The sequence below is a fragment of the Triturus cristatus genome, chromosome 9 (assembly GCF_964204655.1).
Source record: "Triturus cristatus chromosome 9, aTriCri1.1, whole genome shotgun sequence".
Taxonomy (NCBI): Eukaryota; Metazoa; Chordata; class Amphibia; order Caudata; family Salamandridae; genus Triturus; species Triturus cristatus.
The window spans coordinates 230,388,304-230,412,155 of record NC_140592.1 but is presented as its reverse complement, the minus strand read 5'-3'; the positions used below and the strand labels follow the sequence as shown (position 1 = coordinate 230,412,155).

The window sequence follows — 23,852 nt, the reverse complement described above, 5'->3', positions numbered from 1 at the left end:
AAGGGATTCTTGGGAGAAATCTGTGGGAGCTGAACCATCATCCATTTGGCTAGGTCCATGCTATATAACTATCAAATACATAATACGGGCATGCACACAACAGAAAGAACATTACGAAAAGTAAGTAAATCATTCCTTGTTGATTTTTTTAGGAGCCATCAATTACAGTAATCCATCATTAGCTGGAGGTACTAAGCACCAACTTCCTAAAAGTTGTAGCTTGCCCATCATGGCTTTGGGACCTCTCCCACATCACTCAACTAGAGGTAGTGTATACTTAGCAATCGTTCCCTTTTCTTGGTTCCTGAGTATATCTAGGCACAGTTCAATGCGCAGAAGTCTCCACCATTTCTCTCTCGCAGGGTTCCCCTCCTGTATCACGCTCTACACCAAAATATTTTTTACAGGGACCCCAACTCTTTTTGAAATTTCCGAGAACACCCCTTTACCTCTTAGATCACTCTCATCATACATTGAGGGCCCCTGGAGGGCTGCCCTGTGTTCCCCAGTCTCGCATGATGTCTTTCTTCACAACTATCAAGTACCCTCATAAAGTGTCAACTTCCACTTAGGCATAGTTATATCTCTTTGAATACCCGACCTCCGCGTTACATCACATGACCAGATGGGGCGTAGGGAGGTTCCCTCCTCGGATCTGCACTTGTTGCCATCCACTATAAAGGAAAGTGTCATCTTATGGGGTGTGTTTCTAATATATGAAACCTTATTTAGTACTTTGTGCTGTATTATGTCGAAAGTTGGCTTTTATGGCCACATCCCTGTGGTGGCTGTGGGTCTTGATCCAGCCCTTGTCTTGAATAGTCCCCAAGTTTCTTTCCCACCGGCCTCTCAGTTTCTGTAGAGTCTCCCGCACATTGTAAGTGTTCTGTATTTCTGATAAAAATTCCCTCCATGGATCCAGCCCCCCAGAACCCTTGTTTTCAATGATGTGGCTTCTGATGTGTCTTCCTCGTCTGACTTGTGGTTCATTAGTGAGTTCCATAACAGTAAGTATTAATGCTGTTCTGTTGGATGCAAGTCAAACTCCTCTGTCAGTTCATAACTCTTCATCCCCTCAGGCCCCAGGGTATCTCCCAGTGTTAAGATGCCTCTCAGACCCCTTTTCTGGAAACGATTGGTAAGGGAACATCCCTCTTAGCTCCCCTGCCCTTAGCGGTGTGTTACTGGTCAACCGGTCTCTCCACCCCAGTGCAGCCAGGACCACCCCCCACGTCTCGATCCCTGTTTTGTGGCCTGTTTGAGAGTACTGAGATGCCCATCATTGTATGGTGTAGATATGGATTAGTGCCCATAGCTGATCTCTCTAGATGGAACTCTAGTCCTCAACTGGAGTAAATGCCCAGTTATTAAACACCCCCAGTTGTGAGGCTCAGTAGTAGTATATAACAATATTTTGATTTTATAAAACAGCCAATGATATTTGTGGCAGGTTCCAATCCCAAAGCAGAGTTCATATCTCACCCTTTAGTCCTAGGAAGAAGGAATATTATACGGAGTATTCTGGGCCATTTAGTGTAATCTGGGTAGCAAGATAATTTTAAAGAGGGCTACCAGCCCCCGCGTAGAAATCGGTAGGATATACCAGTGTTTTACTTCTTCCTTAAGGATGAGGATTGCTCAGGACAAGTTTTAATCAAAGAATGAATCCTTATGCCTGGTTACCTCTGTACCCATGTGTAGGAAGGTAGGATCCTTCTAGCATGGTTACTCCCACTTTTTGCCTGGTTCCAGTGTGTTCTTGGCCTAGTCTGACTGGGATCCTGCCAAACACGACCCCAGTCACTATGCCGCCTCCCTAAATTGACCATGGTAAGTACTTTTGTCCATCCACAATTGACTACTGGTGTACCCTTGTAAGTCCCTAGTATCGGGTACTAAGGTACCCAGGGCATAGGTACACCAGGGGTCTCCTGTGGGCAGCATGTATTGTGCCACCCATTGGAGTCCACTTAAACTGTGACTAAAGGCCTGCCACTGCATTGTGTGTCGCAGGCTTTCAATTTCCACCCTTTGCACTTCCTCTGTGTGCCCTTTCCATTGTGATTATCATTGGAGAGTGGGCTCCTATCTCTTTCACCATGTATTCTTCCCGTAGATTCTATAGGTTACCTCCTGGGGAAAATATGTAGTCTGAGCTATAGATCCTCTAATGCGCCAGTCATTTTATACTTAACCCTAAATTGTGCGTAAGAATGGTCTCAGTTATCAACATAGTGTGTCTATGCTGCAGCTCTTTCAAGTTCTAAAGAAATCAATGTATGAAATAGTGACAAGTTTCTCAATACTCGAAGACATGATCGGTCACAACCCTTCCCCACTGTTCCAGCATCCTAATCCTTATGACCCAACCCAGTAGGATTTTAGTCTATTGCTGACTCCAAAAAGTATTCTTCCTTTCCGTCTATGCATCGTTGTCCTTCATATTCAGGGCACAATTTTTCTGGTGGCCACTATGTTAGCCAGGAGCGTGAGTTATCTTCTCCTCCTTATATGCTTTTTATTAGAGATAAGGCAACACTTTCTTTGAAACTGAAGGCTTTTAAAACGTTTTGCTTGAACAAGACCATAGATCTCTCTGCATTGTCCTGCCCTGTCACTTAATTAATGTAAACGAGAAATTCAGGTTATATAGTATAGGTACACAGCTGTTATTGCTATGGTGGTAATATAAAGGCTGATAGTACTTTTATCACCATGTGCACTGAACAAGATTAGGCTGGGTGGGATTTTTGCTCATTCTTTAAGGGAAGAGAAGCAAGGGAAGCATTTTTGGAAAAGTTTACATATAGTAGATTTGTAAAGAAGCTAGGGGGTCTTTTTTTTGGTGTATGTTGCTTACGTATTATTGTCTTAACATGGACATGTGAGCACAAATTTTGTGTGGTAGAACAGGAGTTTTTCAGAACCTAAACACATTCTTTTGAAACTCACTGAGTTCAGACATAAACCATCAGCTGATCCTGATATTCTTCAAGAGAAACCTGGAAACCAGTCTCTTCAAGGAGACCCACCCAACCTGTAAGTGAGCTGTGGATCACCCCTCCCTGTCACTAGAGGGCAGGGCCACGTCAAGGTATTTTTCTTCTTTAGCAGATACTGTAAGCTTCTCTGCACAGGAAGTGACATTACTGGATTACCGTCATCCATCTGCACTGGAAGAGACGTCACTGGATTTCCCATCATTAAACAGCACAGTAAATGACATAACTGTTTTCCTGCTAAAACTGACTTTGAAAGAAGAAGCCAAGCAGGCGGACTTAATTTCCCAGATTATACAGTGTTGGGGTATCTTTCATAGATTCACATGCTTAAATAATTCCCCATCGTCGAAGTGGGAGTCCCACGGTACAATAGTAAGCATTAAGCCTTGTACCGTAGGCCATAATGAGAATACAAGTCACCTTTATAGCCTATCTAGGTCCTTTTTAAAAAAGAACCAAACTTGACATATAGCCTATCAGACAACAGCACCCTCTTGAATACTCCAGACAGAGGCTGAAACCTTCAGAGTTTCTACCGCACGTCGTGTGAAGGGTGTCTTCCTGGGCTGTTCTCAGTTTTCTACAGATTATTTCTGTATTTGCTGTATATATATTTACCATATCTGACTCCTCAAAAACAGGTCTCTTTATATCCTTCAAATCCTGTGGGAAAAAGAGACTTCATGTGGATGATCCACTGTTTTTGCCCTCAATATCAGGTGAAAGAGTGCAGGATCTGTTGCCCTCTTTCTTCATAAAACCTACGAGACAGAGAAGGACGTCTTCTTATATAGCTTAAAAAAATCTAAGGACCAGGCATCTGTGCTTCTGGTGAAGACAGTGACTCTTCTCATGCCACCCAAATAAGGTCAGGATCATTTGACCATGGGGCTGCGGAAGGTAGTAGAAAAGCCTTAAAAAAATATCCTCTCAGAAAGGAAACATTGAAACTTTCCTCCGCAGGGGCAGCCTCATCCCATCTATCTTCTCACTCTGACAGGAAAAGGGAGAGAAAGATGTCTCCTTCCTCAGAGACGTCAACATTAAAATGGCAGAAATCGTCGACAACATGATTACAGGTACATCAGCATCATCTTCTAAAACGTCCTCGTTGAAATCGGTGGTGATGACACCAGCTGCAGTTCTTAAAGCACAGTGGACGGAAGCTCGACCCACTAAGTCACCATCAACAAGGGCTGTTTCCACAGAGGTCCAGTCAGTGCCGATGACATCGACATCGTCGTTGGCGGTGAAACCGCAGACGAAGGCGCGATGACGGATACACTGTTGACGCCAGCACCTCCGATGAAGACATTGTTGGCGGATTTACCGCTGGCATCTTCACCGTCAACGGAGGTACCGTTGGCTGTCTTACTGTTGTTGGAGGGAGTGACGATGGCACAGATGGTGATTCAATAGTCGACGACACCATGTCAAGAGCAAGTTCCACCATCGACCCCGCAACTCTCATCCTTGATGGGACCTAAACAGAGTAAAAATTGCAAAAACAATTTTAATACCAAGACTGACCTCGCCAAGTAAGAAATCTCCACTTGTGACTAGCTATTTGCTGGAAATACAAGATTCTGATGAAGAGGGTTAATATGGGGATGCTTACAGTCCCTCTCAGCTGCAAGTAAAATAGCAGGATGAGAACTCTGATGATAATGACCACCACTGTTCATCATATTATGCCCCATCAAGACGCTACTATGATTATTATAACTATCAACAACCCAGAAGAGATGAGTTACTTATGCCTGCCTCCTTATTACAAGACTTTCAGGCTATGCTGCAGAATTATAAAAGAAGCTTCCCTGACACCCCACAAGAGCAACCACCACCTGTTCACCCTATTCCTCCTGCTACACCAGTAAACCTGCCACCATCTATCACACCAAAGATATCACAGATACCTAATGTACCACCCCCAAGAGAGGACAATTAATTTTCTGAAGATGACCGTGAGGAGGCCGAAATTCCTGAGCCCCAACACCCACCTGACAAATGGGTTGACTATTTGATTCCTACTCCATCACCTCTCCCACCTCACCCAGCAGATTCCCCCCTTAAGATAGAGGGGGTTTCCATCATTTAATGAATAGAGCAGTGGCAAGGTTCCACCTTCCCACCTCATTCAAACAATCAGACTGTTTCCTACATTGTTTTAGGGATCAGGCTAGAAATTCCGTAAGGGCAATTCCGGTCATTGATTACAATATTGGGAGGAAGGTATTAAAATCATGAAAAATCCGGAAATGGTTCCTCAACGCCTTGATAAAAAAAAAACAAGGCCACAGACGATTCTCCAGCCTGCCTGACTAGCCATCTTAAGCCAGATTCTGTCATCTCACAAGATGCTCACAGGCGTTCTAAGAATCCTTCCATTCCTATTTCAGTGCCTCCAGATAAAGAAGGTAGATGCCTCAACACTATAAGGAAGTGTCAGTGCGCAGCTAATCCACTGGCTATCTTAGCACACTGTGACTGACAGATGTGGTCAGATGTAAACAGCCTTCTTGACCACACTCCCAATGATACTAAAGCAGAGGCAAAGAAAATCATTTTCTAGTGCACATCAGAAATGTTTGATTGCACTCTAGACATCACCTCAACAGGTTATTGACATCTGGCAGGGACGGCTGTTCTAAGACGATAGGGGTGGCTCAAGGCTACAACGTTTAGACAGGAGGTGCAGACAAATATTCTTGGTTTGGCCTATGACGGTGAGTCCCTATTCGGGAAACATGTTGATGAGGCTTTGCTGGAAATTTAGACCGATACGGACACCGCCAGATCCCTTGGCACTTTACAATATTGCAAGTTTCCCTTTCCTGACGCTAAAGGAAAAGGCTTTGTCACTTATAGTGGGGTATAATAATGATCCCAGCAGTATCATCCACAATCCCAATACAGAGCAGGTTACCAACAGCCCTACTGCCAGCCACCTGCCGTGGCTTACAAAAGCAGGGAACGCGGCATAAGCTAGTTTCCCAAGATCACAAAACCAGTCTCAAGCAGTGACCAGGAGCAGGTACCGGCTACACCTCCTTCCAGTCAGGTGTTTGGGAACATTTCAAACTACCTCCCACAATGGCAGAAAATAACATTGGACAGATGGGTGTTGGATTTAGTAACTTATGGATACACTCTGGAATTTGTGCACAGACCTACAGTCAACCCTCCAAAAGGAGCACATTCACCTCACCTTCACTTATTATGGAAGGAAGCTCATATTATGTTGGCAAAAGGAGCAATAGAGTGGGTCCCTGCTTCCCAGTCAGGGCAGCGCAGACCCATCCTAGACCTCAGAATATTAAATTTCTGCGCAAAAGTCTTTCCAAATGGTTTCTCTTTCCAACATTCTCCATCTCTTGAACAGTGGAGATTTTGTGACGTCCCTGGATTTGCAAGATGCTTATTTCCACATTCCCATACATCCAAAGAATCGCAAGTATCTCCGTTTCACCGTAGCTGGGGCCCATTTCTAGTTCAAAGTCCTCCAGTTTGGACTTAAGTCTGCCCGCGGATCTTCACAAAATGTCTCACGCCAGTGGCAGCCACACTTCGTAAATAAGGCCGTCCTGTATTTCCTTACCTAGATGACTGGCTGCTAAAGGCTTCCACACCGCAGCAGGCCTCCAAGACATTATTACTAAAGTTGGGACTCACAGTCAGGTACCAGAAGTTCTCCACTCTCCCAAGGCAAATGAGGATTTTCTTAGGAGCCAAGATGAATACCATCAACAACAAGGTCTATCTCTCACTGGACAGGCAACAGCGATTGCCAAACCTGGCATTAAAAATCTCACAAAGAAAGTCAGTTTCAGGGCGGATGTTCAAGTCGCTCCTTGGCATGATGTCTTCATCCATAAACCTAGTCCCACTGGTTAGACTGAAGATGAGGGCACTACAGGAAGAGCTTCAGTTTCAATGGGTCCAATCAACCTGCTCATTCGACGACTTGATAGTTATCACCTCTGGAATGCAAGAGATGCTAATTTGGTGGTCCCAACTGCCTCATTTATCTCAAGGTCTCACATTTGGTGACTCTAACAACGGATTACATCCTCACCACTGACACCTTTCTGGAGGGCTGGGGTGGTCATTTACAGGATCTTAGGATTCAAGGAAGGTGGTTGCAATCTCAGAAATCACTCCAGATCAACCACTTGGAATTAAAGGTGCTTTTTCTCACTCCTCAAGCCTTCCAACCACGTATTGCAGAAGCATCCATGTTGGTTTGGACAGAAAGCATGACCAGCATATTCTATATCAACAAACAAGGCAGCACAAGCTCTCTCTTTCTTTCTCAAGAGGCTCACCCCTCTGGAGATGGTATGAAACACACCAAATCACCCTGAAAGAAATACATGTTCCAGGGATCAACAACACAGCAGAGACGCTCAGTAGAACAACGGGCTGTTGCCCCGAATAGGAACTAGATCAACAAGTGCTAAATGGAATTTATGCACAATGTAGCAAGTCTGCACTAAACCTTTTTACAACCAACAAGAACGCAAAATGCTGACTTTATGCCAGTGGATACCCAATCCCAGGGTCATGTGGAAATGCCCTTTCAATGAGATGGTCTTGAATTTATGCGAACGGTTTACCCCCTTCCCTCTCATTCTGAGGATTCTCACCAAATTGAAGCTGGAGGGATGTCGCCTCATTCTCATTGCTCCCCGGTGGTCCAGACAACATTGGTTCACCGAGCTTCTCCTTCTCTCCTAAGCCCAACTCATTCGTCTTCCCAGGAAACACAACCTTCTAATAAAGAACAAAGGCCAGATTCTCTACCCCGAGCCGGCATCTCTTCAATTGCCTGGATGGCTCTTAAATTTCATGTGTTCTGTAAAGTAAATATCTCTGAATTCTGTAGAGACATTCTGGCCAAAGCCAGAGCTGACTCCACAAACAAGACATACAAGCTGAATTGGAAAAGGTTCTGCTTATGGTGCGAAGCTTCCAATATCCATCCCTTGGAATAATCACCAGAACAAGTTCTTCCATACTTGTTATCTCCAGCTCATTCAGGTTTGGTGCATTCATCAATAAAGGTTCACCCTGCGGCAATATCTAGATTCAGGTGTACCACTAATTCACTTTTTCTCTATTTATCCAGAATAATCAAACAATTCATGAAGGGTTTATTTAGAACCTTCTCTCCAGTTAAAGCTCCTCCACCAGAATGGCACCTCAATGTGGTTCTCCTACAACTCATGAAGTCGCCCTTTGATCCGCCCTTTGAACCTATCCACAAGGCGGATCTCAAGTTCCTAACTTGGAAAGTTGCTCTCTTGCTGGCCCTCACATCAACCAGAAGAGTTGCCTTTACTATTCAGGAGCCTTTCCTCCATTTTACTGATGAGTATGTTATGCTGTGTACAAACCCTAAGTTCACCCCCAAGGTGCCATCACAGTTTCATCTAAATGAACCTATCATTTTGCGTACCTTTTTTCCACATCCGAAATTGCCAGCTAAACAGTCTCTTCACACCTTGGACATCAAGAGATGTCTCAGGTTCTGTCTACAAAGAACTATGCAATTCAGAAAATCTGATCAGTTACTCATCTCTTATGGTCTCCCTCAAAAAGGGTACGTACTTACCGAAGCTACCATTGGCAGATGGATAGCTGCCTCGATTCAGTTCCATCACTGCAAGGCAGGAAAGCCACTCTCAGCTAAATCAAGAATGCACTCTACAAGGACAGTTTCTACTTCAGCAGCCCTGTTTGCTGGTATTTCACTGGATAAAATTTGCAGAGCTGCAACATGGAAAAGTGCTCATACATTAACTCAACACTACTGTTTGGAATCTGCCCACAAAAGATATGCTGCCTTGGGGCATGTAGTTTTACGCCATGTATTCCACTGAGGTGAGCCTTCAAAACTGAGAGTGCGTTTTCTCTGATTACTATATTTTAACAATTTACATTGTTGCATTCATATTTCAGAGATTGATGCATACCATGTTACATTGCTGCCCACCATCCACAAGGGTACCTTTATGTGTATAGTTATGTATATCTATACAGTTGCATACTGCTTGCTATTCTTATTCAAACATGTGAATCTATGACAGATGCCACAGTACTGGATAAGAAATTAAGTAACTTACCTTTAACTGCAGTTATCCAGTATTGGTATCTTTAATAGACTCACATGTGACCCACCCTCCTCCCCATAGAGGCTCCCCTCATAGGTTGAGATGTTCTATTCCCGCTTGTGCTTGAAAATCTGAGAGTTTCAGCCTTTGTCTGGAGTGTTCTAGAGGGTGCTGTTGCCTGATTGGCTATATATAGTAGAAAAAAGTGCGAAACCCAATATACCCTTGGAGGCTTGGGAATTTACGATATAGAAAGAGTAACTGTGCCTACAAGGGATTTCATTAATAATGCTCAGTCTAGTAACTTATGCGAATAACTTAATAGTTCAGTCTCAACTGGTGACTGACCTTGAAGAAATCAGGAACATCAATTTGTTAATTGAAGTCTAACTTAAATATATCAAAAGCAATTTAAGAACACAGGTGTAGATTTAAAAAAAAAAGATTTTTGTTCATTTATAGAAAAACAACAAGAATAAAAGGGGGGGGGGGGAGTACAAATTGTGATAACAGAAGCACAATGATAGAGGAGAAAAAACAATATACAAAAATTGCAACCTTCAAATCATATGTAATATCATCTATTTCAGAAAATCATATAGACAAAGAAAGAATCTAATAACATAGAAAACAATTCCTGCGAAACTCAATTATTAGAGAAAATAGATGAGCTTGTCGACGTTTCGGTCTTGTTGGCATGAGTCCGTTAGACCATCTTCAGGACTGTGAAAGGAGAGTTACATTTGACCCATACGACTGGTCACACATGAATTATGTGTCAGACACTTCTTTGTATCTCTGCGAGATTCGTGAGTACCGGAACAATAGTTTATTTCAGTGTGCTTGGTAAATATCCAAGCTTGAAGCAATCACAAGGGATTTGCTTACGTTGGCGCTCCAATTAATCAAATGATAAACATGGGGCACTGCTCCTCTGAATGGCCGCTGTCTTTACACGCGGCACAACCTCTTTCTTTTTTTACAAAGGACCTAGATAGACTATAAAGGTGACTAATATCATCATTATGGCCTATGGTACAAGCCTTGCAGCTTACTATCGTACAGTAGGACTCCCACTTCGACAACAGGGAATGATTTAAGCATGTGAATCTATGAAAGATACCAATACTGGATAACTGCAGTTACAGGTAAGTAACTTAATTTCTTAAGAGATTTCCCAACATCCATCTGCACAGGAACGGACATTACTGATTTCTCACAGGACCGTTGAATGGCGCTGCAGTGCGGGCACACAGCAGGTGTACCAAAGACAAGTCTGTTTTTGCCCATCCATGCCTGGACCACACCCAACACCAGGAACCCTAGTTCTCCCCCTAGCCACCAATAAACTGCTGCGCTCCTCCATGCTTTTAACCTCAGTCGGCGCTTGCCGCACTGCTGCCTCACGACACCACACAACAAGGAAGAACCATTCACATGGGCCTCCTGCAAGTTCTCATCTACTCTCTCACACCCAACACCCACCACTCCTGCATCAACAGCACCCAGCTCCTCACTCGCTCACACTCACACAAAGCAACCACCTGCTTATGTTCACACAGACCAAACACACCTCAAACAACACACCCCACTCTTATGCATGCTCCTTAACACACACACTTGCTTACCAAATACACCACAGAGATATGGGACCTACTCCACGACCATGCTGCGGACCTGCTCTTTCTCACAGGAACGTGACTAAACCTCACCTGACCAGTGGACATCACTACAGCCATCCCCGCCAACTACAAGATCGTTTGGTAAGACCATCAGCACGAGCCCGGAGGTGGAGTCAGTGTCATATTCAAAGATGCCATCAGCTGCACCACCTGCATGGAACCCCCTACATGGAACACCTCACATTCAAGATAACCATGACAGCCAACTACTCCCTGGGCAGGACCCTCATATACAGACCACCAAGACCCCGCATCAATTTTGCCTGCAACATCACTGACTTCATCGCACTGCTTATCATCAACACCAGTGCTCTCATCCTCCTCAGGGAACTTAACTTTTACCTGGAAGACCACTCTGACCCAAATTCTATGGCCCTTGTAGAAAATCTCAGAATGTGTGGCCTCACCGAGCACGTGACCAAACTTACCCACAGCGCTGGACATCTACTGAACTCGATTCTCTACTCAATCAGCAATATCATAGTCAACAAGCCAGAAACTATGACTGGGACAGACCACACCTGTGTCAGTTTCAGCATACCCATCCTGCTCCAACACAGACATACTACCACCGGAACCACCCACTGAGGCTGGAAAAGCATCTCCGAAAAAGAGTGGGCCACAGCCCTCTACCCTCACCAGATGGAGACACCTGCAAGTTGATGAAAGCCATCAAAAACCTCAACAGCTGCATTACTGCATCCACCGACACCCTGGCTCCCGAAAAGCAAGAGCACGACCACAAGCCAGCTGGTACACAGAGGAACTCAGGCTGACAAAACGCCACTGTAAGCAACTGAAGAGCAAATGTAGAAGTTGAGACACCTAAGAAAAAGACATCTTCTAATCAGCCCTAAGAGGCTACCACCAGCAGATATGGAACACCAAACGCACAGCTCTTGCAGATCGCATCGATGCCAGCACTAACAGCAGCAAGGAAATCTTCACGATTATCAAAGATTTCAATGTGTTTCCTGCCCCCTCCAGCAACATCACCCGCTCACAGGACCTTTGCAACAAGCTCTCTGAATTCTTCAGCAACAAAATCACCTCTATAAACAGCAACTTTGACCCTCTCTCATCTCAATTTCTCTTTACTGTCAATGAATGAATCCTGACCTTCTGGCCTGCATCACCACTGTTGAAATTGCTTCTACCATGAAGATCATCCACTTGGGGCTACATCTGACCCTTGCCCCCACTTTGCCTTCACTAAAGGACTCCAAGTGATTAGCAAAGCACTAACGCCCATCCTCAATGCCTCCATTGACTCAGACACATTCCTAAACACCTGGAAATATGACACTGCCATGCCCGTGCTCAAGAAAGAAACCGCACACTTTTCAACAACCGACCCATCCCCCTCTTACAATACCCAGCCAACCTCTTAAAGAAACTAGTCAAACAATGTCTAACCGACCACCTCAGCAACTACCAGCTTCTTCATGCCACTCAGTCTGGATTCAGGTCCCACCACTGTGCAGTAATAGCACTCATTGCGGCCCCCAATGACATCTACATGATCCTTGACAGAGGAGACAAGTCAGCCCTCATTCTCCTTGACCTTTCTGCAGAATTCGACACAGTCTCACACTCCTTCCTCATGAGGCACTTGCACGATATTGGCATCAAAGGATCCGCTTTCTGCTGTATCTGCTCTTTCCTAACGTATAGAAAAAAAGTTGTCAGCCTGGCACCTCACTCCTTGGAAGCCCACAAACTCATCTGTGGAGTGCCTCAAGGCTCATTTCTCAGCCGCACCCTCTTTAATGCATACATGATCCTCAGGCCAGTGTCATCCATGCCCACAACTTCAACATCCTCTCATAAGCAGAATACATTCAACTCATGTTCTCCTCTCAGACAAGACCTCCCGACACAAGAAAAAAGTTCATTGCCTGAATGACCGAAGCCACTAACTGGATGAAAGCCAACTGTCTAAAGCTCAACACAGAAAAGGCAGAAGTAGTGATCTGTGGCCAGAACGCACCATGGGACTCCAACTGGTGACCCGCCAAACTCTGGCCCACGCCCTCACCCAGAGCCCAAAGCAGGAACCCCAGAATAATCATTGACAGCAAACTGGACATGACTGCCCAAGTCAGCGCTGTCACTACATTCTGATTCTACACCCTGAAGATGCTAAGGAATATCTTCAAATGGCTCCAAAGCAACACTAGATAAACTGACACTCGCACCCTAGTCACCAGCAAGTTGGACTTTGGGAATACCCACTACCCAGGATCACCAAACAACCCACTAGAAGACTACAAATCATCCAGAACATGGCAGCCAGACTCGTTCTCAATCTCCCACACACAATCCCCATCACACCACACCTCAGGAAAATACACTGGCTCAAGATACACAAACACGCTCATTTCAAACTCGTCATACACACATTCAAGGCACTACAGACTTCAGGCCTCACCTACCTGAACAGTTGCGTCTCCTTCCACCAACCACCCAGACACCTCCGCTTCATAGGACTTCTCCTAACACACATTCCACGCATACATGGAACCAGATGAGGAGGATGGGTGTTCTTTTACATTCCTCCTAAAGCGTGGAACGACCTCCAACTGCACATCAGAGACTCCTCTCTCCTTGAATTCTACAAGAAGATGAAGACCTGTCTTTTCACTTAACCTATATACCATAGGCATGCCTAGGCACACACACATTCTCATTGCCAGGATACCCTCACGCGTGATAGTGCACTCACGTAACATAAGATCCTCTGAAGTCAATAGCTGCACTCCATCTACTGTCATCTTGTGGTAAACTCTCCTGGCTATGAATGCTGTGGTACAATGAAGTGGGGTCTTGTCACAAGCCAGCGCTTTGCAAATCAATCAAATAAATAAATAACTATCTAGTTCACCACCTCTTTTGGCAGTTTATTCTTTTGTGTGAAATATCCATCCTTCTCACTTTTTGAAGCATGGGAAGATCTTTGGTAATGTGTCTGGGTAATAGTCCCAGCAATACTAGTAACAATATGTAGGAAAATCTGCTTTTTTGCACATTTCCGCTCACTAGATTCTGCTAGTATTTTTACTCTGCACATTGCGAATTCACTAACTTCTTATTGCTTGTATTTCCCTCAAAGTGTGGCAGGAAATTAAAAGACTCCTTGTGCGACTGCTGGTAGTAAATGAACTGTGTTTAATGTCTCAAGTGCAGGCACAGCTGTCATATCTTTTGTACTGAGACCGCATTGCCGAGTGAGTGCTGGTGAGAGAGTGCCTGCTCCCTGAGAGACTTGTAAATGGTAGGACCACAGAGATAAGAAAGGAAAGTGTTGTGCAAGGATGAGGTTGGGCCAGCCTAATGTGCCATATAGATTCCATAGTTCCTTGTATGAGGTTGAAGAGACAGGATATAATGTGCAGACCTGTTTTCCTAAGGAGAGTGGGTTCATGGATATTGGGTTTCTCTAGGGGCCTTCCATTTTTTTACATTTTAGGATTGTGATATTTTGAAGAGCTTCAAGCTTGCCACCCATTTTGCAGTGGTCTTGCCGTAACTGAAAAACCTGTTTGTAACTAGTGTGCGGCTTTGGGGAGGCGGGTTAGAGCAGGGACATCCCTCCATCTTTGTTAGGTTCACTATATCTTATGGTGTTTGAGGTCAAAGCTTCAGGGAGAGAGCAGTTTACTCCAGCAAGCCTAATGTGTTGAAGACTGCTATCCTGCCAAGTGCATGTAAAGGACTTGGACCAGATCTCAACCATAAGGTTGGAGGTTTTGTGTGGCATGTGGTTAATGGAGCCAAGAGTTGTATATGCGCTGGCTGTACGTCTGAATTCATCGGAAAGGCAGCCAGACCCCTAGTGTGTGTGATGCATAGCTTGGAAGCAGAAGAGAGGCTGCTGAAACAATGGGAAACGGTTGTGATCACCAATCCCAAGAACTGTGTATGTTCTAACTGAGGATCAGGGTCACAATAAGGCACCAAAAATGATCTTCCAGTGGAAGATAAGATTCTTCGTTGGAACATGGAAGTGAGTGACCAAGCCAACTCCCAGCCACTGTGAGCTAGTATCCAGAATGAGGACTGTTCAATGGATGGCAAGGAACTCTGGTGCCAGCACCAAAAACTACATTTGCAACTGGGAGGCAGAACACCGCCCACTGGCTTAGGCAGACTTGGAAGAACTGGAAAATACTGTCTGCTGGTGCTGCACAAGCTGGAAACCCTCCTAAGGAACACTGAGGTTTGGCAGCTTTGAATTGTACGTGACTGCACAAGGTGACTGACTCTTATCCAGCTCCTCCAGCCTGACTAAAGGGGACAAGTCTGCCAACCATTGCAATTTATGAATCTGGGTTTCGCGCTGCGTTTATTCTTTTGATAAATTACAACCAATGCCCTTGAGTGCTTTAATCAGTGTACCAGGTATAGTACGCGCACAATGAAACACTCACTCCCCCTCACTTCTAACACCCCTCAGCGCCCACTGGGCCCAAGAATATCCAAACATCGGTTATGTTGTCCAAGGCATAGACTTTTATTCACATCAAATCATATAAATCTACACAATCATTACAGGAGTAAAGTACTACTTGGATATATATCATGATCCACAGCAACAGACTTTTTGCAACATCCACATGTCAAAGGCAGTAAGGAAATTAGGCATAACATTATGATTGATTTCAGCTTTGCCATACACATGTACTTAAATTTGTTGACCGACTCGGCCGACCCACTCAGCTGGGCACATTGTGCCGGCAGGCCCCAACGCGCTACAGCAAACATTGCCACATGTCAAAGGCAGTAAGGAAATTAGGCATAATATTACAATTGATTTTAGCTTTGCCATACACATGTACTTAAATTTGTTGGACGACTCGCCCGACCCACTCAACTGCGCACATTGTGACGGCAGGCCCCAACGCGCTACAGCAAACATTGAATTGCTTGAAATACTGGGCACCGCATAGCGCACCGGCACACCGAGGTACCTGAACACAGGCAGCCTCCCAAAGAGTCCACACAGTCAATACGTTGCGGGATAGGGCAGTAGAGACAGGACCACCGGCAGGTCAGTCCCCTCCCCGCGCCTACCCTTGGCAGTATAGTCCAGGACCACCAGTAGGTCAGTCCCCTCCCCGCCTATCCACTTCACAGTTCCATCGTACCCCCTCTTGGGGTCTATCCAGTCGCTGAACCTCCATTGTTGCGCATGCCCCCTTTGGTGTTAACTGCCAGCGCTCCGCCACAGGGCGAGAAGGTCCCTGGCGCACTCGCCCTCCCCCTCTACCTGGCGCTGGCTGTACTCCACAATAGCCCCCAGTACAGTGTGGATAAAGATCGCCATCCCCTTGGCAGACAGATACACCCCATCCTCATGGAACAACTCCCTCATCCCGGGATGTAGCAATTTGTGTCTAATAGTACCCATGGAGGGCTTTGTTAAAATGCTTTTTATGGAATGGTTCAACTTTTTTACCGATTCGTTTATGGCTTTTACTTGAACCCCACCGGCCCAGGCTATTTGCGGAATCACTTCCAACCTCAATATTGTCGCCTTTGAAGGGAATGTACCGGAAAATGATTGTGACAACTTCACCGCATGTCCAACTCCTTCCCCATCAGGGGAGAAGCACATACTTATTGTGACAGCCGCTGTGCGCAGTTTGCCAGCCGGCCCCACCTTGCAACAACCATTCCCATGTTCCACTCAGGGCATCCCTGCTCCTTCTTAAAGGGAATGTACGGGAAATTATTGTGACAACTTCACCACATGTCCATATCCTCCACCATCACGGAGGTGGGGGGGGGAGCACGCACAAAACAATGGTCCACTGGGCAGTGCTTACTCTGAGTCAATGGAAGCCCGTGATGGCCACTAAAGTTATTTAGGGGAACCGGCACTTATATTTAATAGTGTGCTTCTCAGCAGCAGAAATCTGGGCACCTGCCCTCCCTCTTTTACAACGTAAGCACTGCCCCTAGGATACATGCTCCCAGGTGTAATCCCCCACACCTGGCCAGCTTGTACCGGAAGTGAGAGTTTAACACACCCTTTACCTACTCCTGAGTTTGACCTGCTTCCCAACCAACTACCAAGACTCCTGCTCCCTATCCCAGTCTAGAATCCATGCCAACTTGACCGGAACCAGAGACACGTCAGCATCTGTACCACCTTCTGTATTCCCAGTGCCCTGCATGTTGGAGGAAACGACCCCACCCGGGCCTCCAATAGCACATTGTCCTAGCCAGTGTGCCTGGAGCCCAGCGCAACACCCGAAGAACATCCACCGAGCATCACAAGTCAGGACAGAAAGTCCGGAACCAACAGCAGGTCAGCCCCCTCACTCGCCCGCCCAGAGCCCAGCAAGCTCTAAGGTGTCCCTTCTGCCGGGATCCCTCACTCACGCCCTGCCATTTAATGTTCTGCGTGAGTTGAAAATTTCCTTTGATGTACAGCTTCCCCCTGCTGACCGAGGCTGCTCCCTATGTGGGGGTTGGTGCTTGTCTATACACAGTTAAGACCAAATGGCAAGATGTCCACGCGATGGTATCCCAGGCTGGCTTACTTATGACAATATACCGCATGATGTGTAATTACTCCACACCCGAGATGAAGCCAATGAATACGGTACCTAATCACCACCTCTACCAAGCAGCCTGTAGAGAGGCTGGACCCGTTGTCTGATCCAACTGATACACCACCTCCTACTACATTGTCCCCAGGTAAGTGGCTCAGCGTAGATTTTGCTAAATACTTTCCTCTACCTGCTAAGACCAGTGTATTTCATTGGACTGGTGACACTTATTCAGTCTCTTAAGCTTATTACTTCTATTTAACCCAAGTGCGTATTACTTTTTATTGAACCTAAGTGCCCAGCAATAAGACAGCCCTTGTTCCAGGCAAGCAGTAGCTGTAGAAATTATTATTATTATTAATATTATTATTGTTCTTACTATTTGTTTTTTTTTTAATCTGATCATGTACTCACTCAAATAGTAGTTGCCGGTGCAGCCAAACAATATATAATATCCAGATATTTCTCATGTCCCCAGTAAGTGGTGTGCTTGTGTACATGTACTGTCCCTAGTAAGGTGGCACTGAAAGTTGTCCTAACCACCCTTGAGGAAAGGAATATATTCTGCTCCGCATGGTCACGGACTGATTATCCCAACTTTGGGTGGAAGGCGGTCCTCTTGCGACAATCACCTTTAAAAGGATCTGGCACTGGCTATTTAGACTCAGTAGTAGGACCGTGAGAACCCAATGAGAAACTACCTATTAATGCCGGGAATTAGTTCACCCCTTTTGCTATCACCCCAGCCATTATGTTAGATGTAGGCTGGTACCGAACTGACCCAGTCGACACTGGCCGGACCTACTTACCCTGTAGCAATTTAGCCACCATTGCCACTAGCAGTAGTATTAGGACAGAATAACTGAAAACGTCAGTGACCAACGGCTGATCTTATTACTGCCGGGGCACTTAGCCCTGCAAGCGATATTACATCTGTAAGCAAGACTCCGCTGGATATACCTCCCCAGCATTGTACGATAGTGTTACTTAAAGTGGCTGACCAACCATCCCAGTCTTATCCTTGCCCATGGGGACCGGAGCTTGGATATATTAGAAAGAACGCCTTTTGTGTTTCCGCCTCATTAGTGTGCAAGGAGAGGGACTGCATGGCTCTCACAGGCCAGGCTATAACTACCCCTTTTTTTTTTATCCCAATTTCCTATACCATACGAACCAGATACCCCACGGCACACGGAATCCTTCCCATATCTGCTGGTACCGAAATGTCGGCCATCCCGAAGTTCCTGCTAGGTTCCGTCTTGAGAGCATGTTGCCGCCATGCTTTCACGGTGCGCCTCCCACGATCATATAAGGGAAGAGAATAACAAGCCATTATTGTTTGGTGCGCTTCTGCCTTAATTACACAAAATAAGATGCATTCATTTATCCACCAATGAGGAGGCTCGGCCCTACGACTGCACACATACAATATGTACACTAAGCATCATAAATGTTGCTCGGATCCAGCTCCGAGACTCGAACCCTGAACTCCCATATGCTAACTCAGCACGTCTGGCTTTAACGCCTCCTATAGTAATTGTGACTATGTAACCTCCAAAGTTACTTGTTTGCAAAATATTCCTTGACAGAGTTCAAGTCTCCTACGCCCACCGAGCCGTTATGCATCCTTCTGCATGCATACGTTTTCACTGCATGATTCTACATAATGCTCTGCCTAATCTCAGGCTATGACATCACTTTCGCGAATACAACATACTTAAAAATGCTAACTAGCATCACCAGAAAAAGCGCTAAAATTATTGTTTTGCACCATCATTTCAATTTGTTATTCTTAATATCAAGCATTCAAATTAGTTTTCTAGAATTGTAATATTTCTTATAGACGAAATGTTGCACTTAAGCGCGCATTACACATTTAAATGGACCATAATGTGGAAGCTCCATACACAGCAAAAAAGGCTGACTAATTAACTTATTATTAAACTGCCTTTGCTATCTCACAGTGATTTATCTGCCTCTGTGGCCTAGAATTCTGCATTACTATAAAAACATTTTTTAAAGTGTGCTGCAGTTCCTTTGCGTAGTTCTGCTCTCAGTTAAAATAGCCAGGAAACATAAATACAAAGAAACAATAATTTATGCACGACTACCACTTCCAATACATGTTTATGGCGGCCATTTTGAGGTTCACCTCAAGTAAAGTCCAATGACTGTGTAACCCACTGTGCTGTTTCAAGCGCCTCTGGGGAGACCTAAATGGGTTTTCTGCACTTAACCCACACAACTGTAATGATTCAAATGCCCTGTACAGCTTTAAAATAGTAGCATAACACAGCATTGGTAAGTAATTACAAAAGGTAATTATATTATGTAAATTACACAGCCGCCAAGACCTTACAGGCAGAGCGACATTTTCCTTGGATAGTAGAAGGTTAATTTCTTTTATTCAACTTAACTGCCGAAATATTGCTTCATGTAAATAGACTGCCAGAACAGACGACCTTTCAGTAGTTAATGCTAAGGTTACAATGGTAGACGAGTTTGGAAAACATTTCCCCGCTGCTTAATTGCCAAGAAAACCAAATGTATGTTTACCCCGGCCCCCCGTAAAGATGTCAGTAATTGGGAGACCTTTACCAAAGCGAGTTTCTGCTGCCGACTTTTTATTGCAAACGTATCTAAAAAGCGTGCACCTTCAATGTCGAATCTTGACCAAGATGACAGAAATAGATAGGCTATCACGTGTTTGACTTAATTGTTATGTGTAAATAACAGAGGATTTTACAAGCATAGAAACTATTTATATAATGAGCCCTTTCAAATGCAGAGCATCTTTCATTATTGCTCATGAAACAAGGTTCAAAACAACAATTGCAATCACTCGTGCTTTCTTAGCTGCCGCGCGCACGCTTCCCCGCGTGTTTTTGTTCATTCACGTGGCGGGCTGACCATGAACTGTAGACTGGACATGAAAGGAAGTTCAGCTCAAATAAGCCTCTTGCCAGTTTGATGACAGATGCTGTCACTTTAATGGGTGCAGCCCACCTGAATGTGCTTGGTGACAGACAACAATTTATGCTGTGCGCCCCCTGTGGGGCCCCCTCAGAGATTGTGTGAAAATGCACCTCTGAACCGAGCATCGCATCCCCTGCTCACATTGTGTGAAATGGCGCTAAAAACCACCGCACCACAAAGGCACATCGTCACGCACTCCGCAGCACACCAATGCAATCTTCTCTCTGGCGCCTGTCCTACCGGTACAGCGTGGGCAGCATGAGGAGTGCACACTTAATGAGGCACACATAGACAAACAACGAGTATAATACAAACATCAGCAGTTCAAGTTTCCACGGTCACATGGAGCGCAGACTGTACAGTGAGTAGTACGGGCCTCCTTGAAGACAGGTAAGTACATAGACATAACAACGGGTATGGTACGAACTGTTCGTGTTTCAGCAGTTCGAGTTTCCTCAGTAACATGGAGTGCCACCCTGATAGATAAAACCCAACACCGGCACATTAAACATGCGGGACAGATTACACCAGCAAAATGTGCCTGCCCGTTATGAAACCGCTCGCAACCCAACGTTTCATCCTCTGCATTCTGAAAAAGACGTGCACAAATGGGTACGCCCTACGAGATCTCCGCAGCCTCCAGAATTATACCGCCTCACGCCCCAATCGCCTACGGGCCCGTCCCAACCTACACCGCTACCTGCCGCAACTATAAAAGCGGCTATGCGGGACATATTACACCAGCAAAAATGTGTTATGAAATAGCTCGCAGCCCAACATTTTATCTCTGCAGTCTGAAAAGGACATTGAGAGATAGGTACGCCCTCCGCCATTGCCGCAACCTTCAAATGAAATGAAGTCGACGATAGAAAACTGCAACGTTGCCCATAAGGAATCGAGAGATCACTTAACTGAGCGAACAACCGTTCACCGCTATGCCACGGCCTCCCTGAACCCCTGTGCCACACTCCCCCCTCGTTTCCGACGTTCTTGCGGCTTCCCTGGGTCTAAGGAGACAAAGAGGAGGAGAACCCAGGGAAGCTGCCTTATATACCAAAAATGAGATAGGTTTCAGTTTCCAAACGTGTACCCACATGTCATCGTGAAATCTGACCACCCAAACCAGCCTCTGCAACTGAAGCTCGGTTTCATGGCGCGACTAAGGGCACCCCTCACCTAGGCGAGGGGGGCGCCTAGTCATAGTCCATACTTATTGACTATGAGATTCCGATAAGCTTGAAAGATGTTAATGTTGAGTATGAGTTGAACTGCTCTAAAGTTCCTTAATAGTGTCATATATTCTGATAGTTAAAGAATTTGCATTTGAAAATTAGCCATAACTTGAATGGACTGGGAAATATCTGTGGAAGGAAAATATACATTGTTACTTTGTTATTTCCAATGGAAAGGTATAATAAGGTAAGTAGATCTGGATAAATACGGAAATGAAAGTTAAAATCATGTGATATGGAATTTGCATCTCATCGTAAGGTAACATATAGATAATAAAGTTTTTAAAGAATAAATATATCAGTGTTGATAAAAAATATAATCGCTCAATAAATGTTAAGTTCTGTTTCGTAGAAATAACGGGAAAAAGCAGTTGATAGATAACTGTATAACTGAATAAACAGTGATGAGAAATGTTTAATTGAATAGTAAGTGAAGCATGTCATGTAGGTATAAAATCACTCACCAAACGTTCCACTACACAAAGCATTCTTTTAATAACGCATTTTTTTCTGTTTGGTGCCATTATGTTGAAATATTTTGAGTTGTAAATATGCAATAAATGATATTTATTTTTAACTTTAATAGTAATTGCTGTGTTCTAGTAAAAACTGCCAGACTCATTAATCTGTCATAAGTCCGTGTCTTGAGGACACTGGTGACCTTAAGCATGATCTGGGACTATTGAGATGTGCCAAGAAAGACTGTAAGTGTGTCAGCCTAGGAGTGACCATCTTCAAGAAATATTTTGCCTAAATTGGTGTTAGTTGGCAGAAGAAATTGATCTGGGGCTACTTTACGAGTAATAACTTCATTGCTAACTTGGTATGAACTGATAGGGAGTTTTGGACCCTGCCTAACTGAAGGAAAGATGATGTTTGGAAAAAATGCAGATGATAGGGTTGGTGGCATGCTTTGAATGGTTCTCTAAATGTATGCTGTTTTCATCCCATTTCACAATAAGGTCTTGAAAACACCCGTGTCAGAGCTGCTGGAACGACCAGCCCAGGGCTGCTATATTCATGGACTGTTTTTAGAAGGTGCTCGCTGGGATCTGGAATTGAATGAGCTATCAGAATCACGGCCCAAAGAACTTTACACCGAGATGGCGGTTCTCTGGTTAATTCCCATTCCAAATCGCCATCCCCCAGTAACAGGATTTTACATGTGCCCGATCTACAAGACCTTAACAAGAGCAGGTAAGAGGTGAAGTGCTTTGGAGGGTTCAGTGACTGATTATATAGAACTTAAGAAGAAGAAAACAAAAAAATAACTCATAATGGACTGGATTTTCCCTATTTTGGAGTTTCTGTAACCAATATTGGTAGCTCCCAGGTGGGAAAATATCAATCCATTTTCTGGGCTTCTCGTAACGAGGGCCTAAGTCTTTCCAATATTGATATTCATCTGAAAAGAACAAAAATGAATGACCATGTTGTACAGCTCTCCTTTCTTAAGTGGTCGTGAATGAACTATCAGAGGGGTATTTTGAGCCCTTCCTGTGCTTGTGTCTGTCTCCACATGTTTAAACCACTTTCAGTTCACTCGAAGTTAACCTTAAGGGAAGTGAAGAGCAAGGTGACTAAAGTAAAATGGCTGCCACGTTTAGTACCAGAAACCACATTGTTAACTTCTACTGCACAAAAATACTTATAGCAAAGCAAGAAGAATATTATGGAGAAGAAGAAGAGAAGGTCACATCGTTAAGATCCACTGGATACTTGTGTTCATATAGTACATATTTGAAATTGTTCTGGTACTGAAGGATGAATCTCAACTTTGGGTACATCCGTATTGGTTTCAATAAATAGTTCAAATTCCGAACACGGTCTACAACGCAAGTATTTGACATCACATTAAAAATGGATAGGTCTTATTCACTTCAAGTTATTTTCATCTGTGTTATAGTCTCACATTTGTTCAAACAGAATGTTATTCCCTCTCCTCAAATGTAAATGAGGGTTTCAGGTACTCATGTATGTTGCTCTTAATTTAAAATATTGTTACCATTTAAAACATTGCACATCATTGCAATGGCCTAATACACAGAGCATAATTGCGGGGTCTACATAGATCTTTCTAGAAGCACAGGCACAATCTTGTCTGTGGGTTCCCGCCTTAGCTATTAGGATCCTATTGCTGAGGCAGATGCACAGGCAGCTACTTTGTGGAGTACGTGATCCCGAGACTCATCACACATTCTGAAGCAGTCGCTGTTCAGACTCCATTTTGATGCTGTTGTTCTGTGTCCACGGGCTGGGCTGATTTTTGCTGCCAGTAGGAGGTTTTTTT

General features: G+C 44.6%; 1 protein-coding gene across 1 annotated transcript in view; it reads left to right on the top strand.

Annotated features, from left to right (window-relative positions):
• The window catches only part of DNAH1 (dynein axonemal heavy chain 1), a 1,256,292-nt gene that overhangs the window by 1,211,744 nt on the left and 20,696 nt on the right, over positions 1-23,852 (top strand). The window contains exon 77 of the mRNA XM_085624793.1: positions 22,525-22,759. Within this exon, the coding sequence (XP_085480919.1) occupies positions 22,525-22,759 (235 nt within the window). The remainder of the gene's footprint in view (positions 1-22,524; positions 22,760-23,852) is intronic.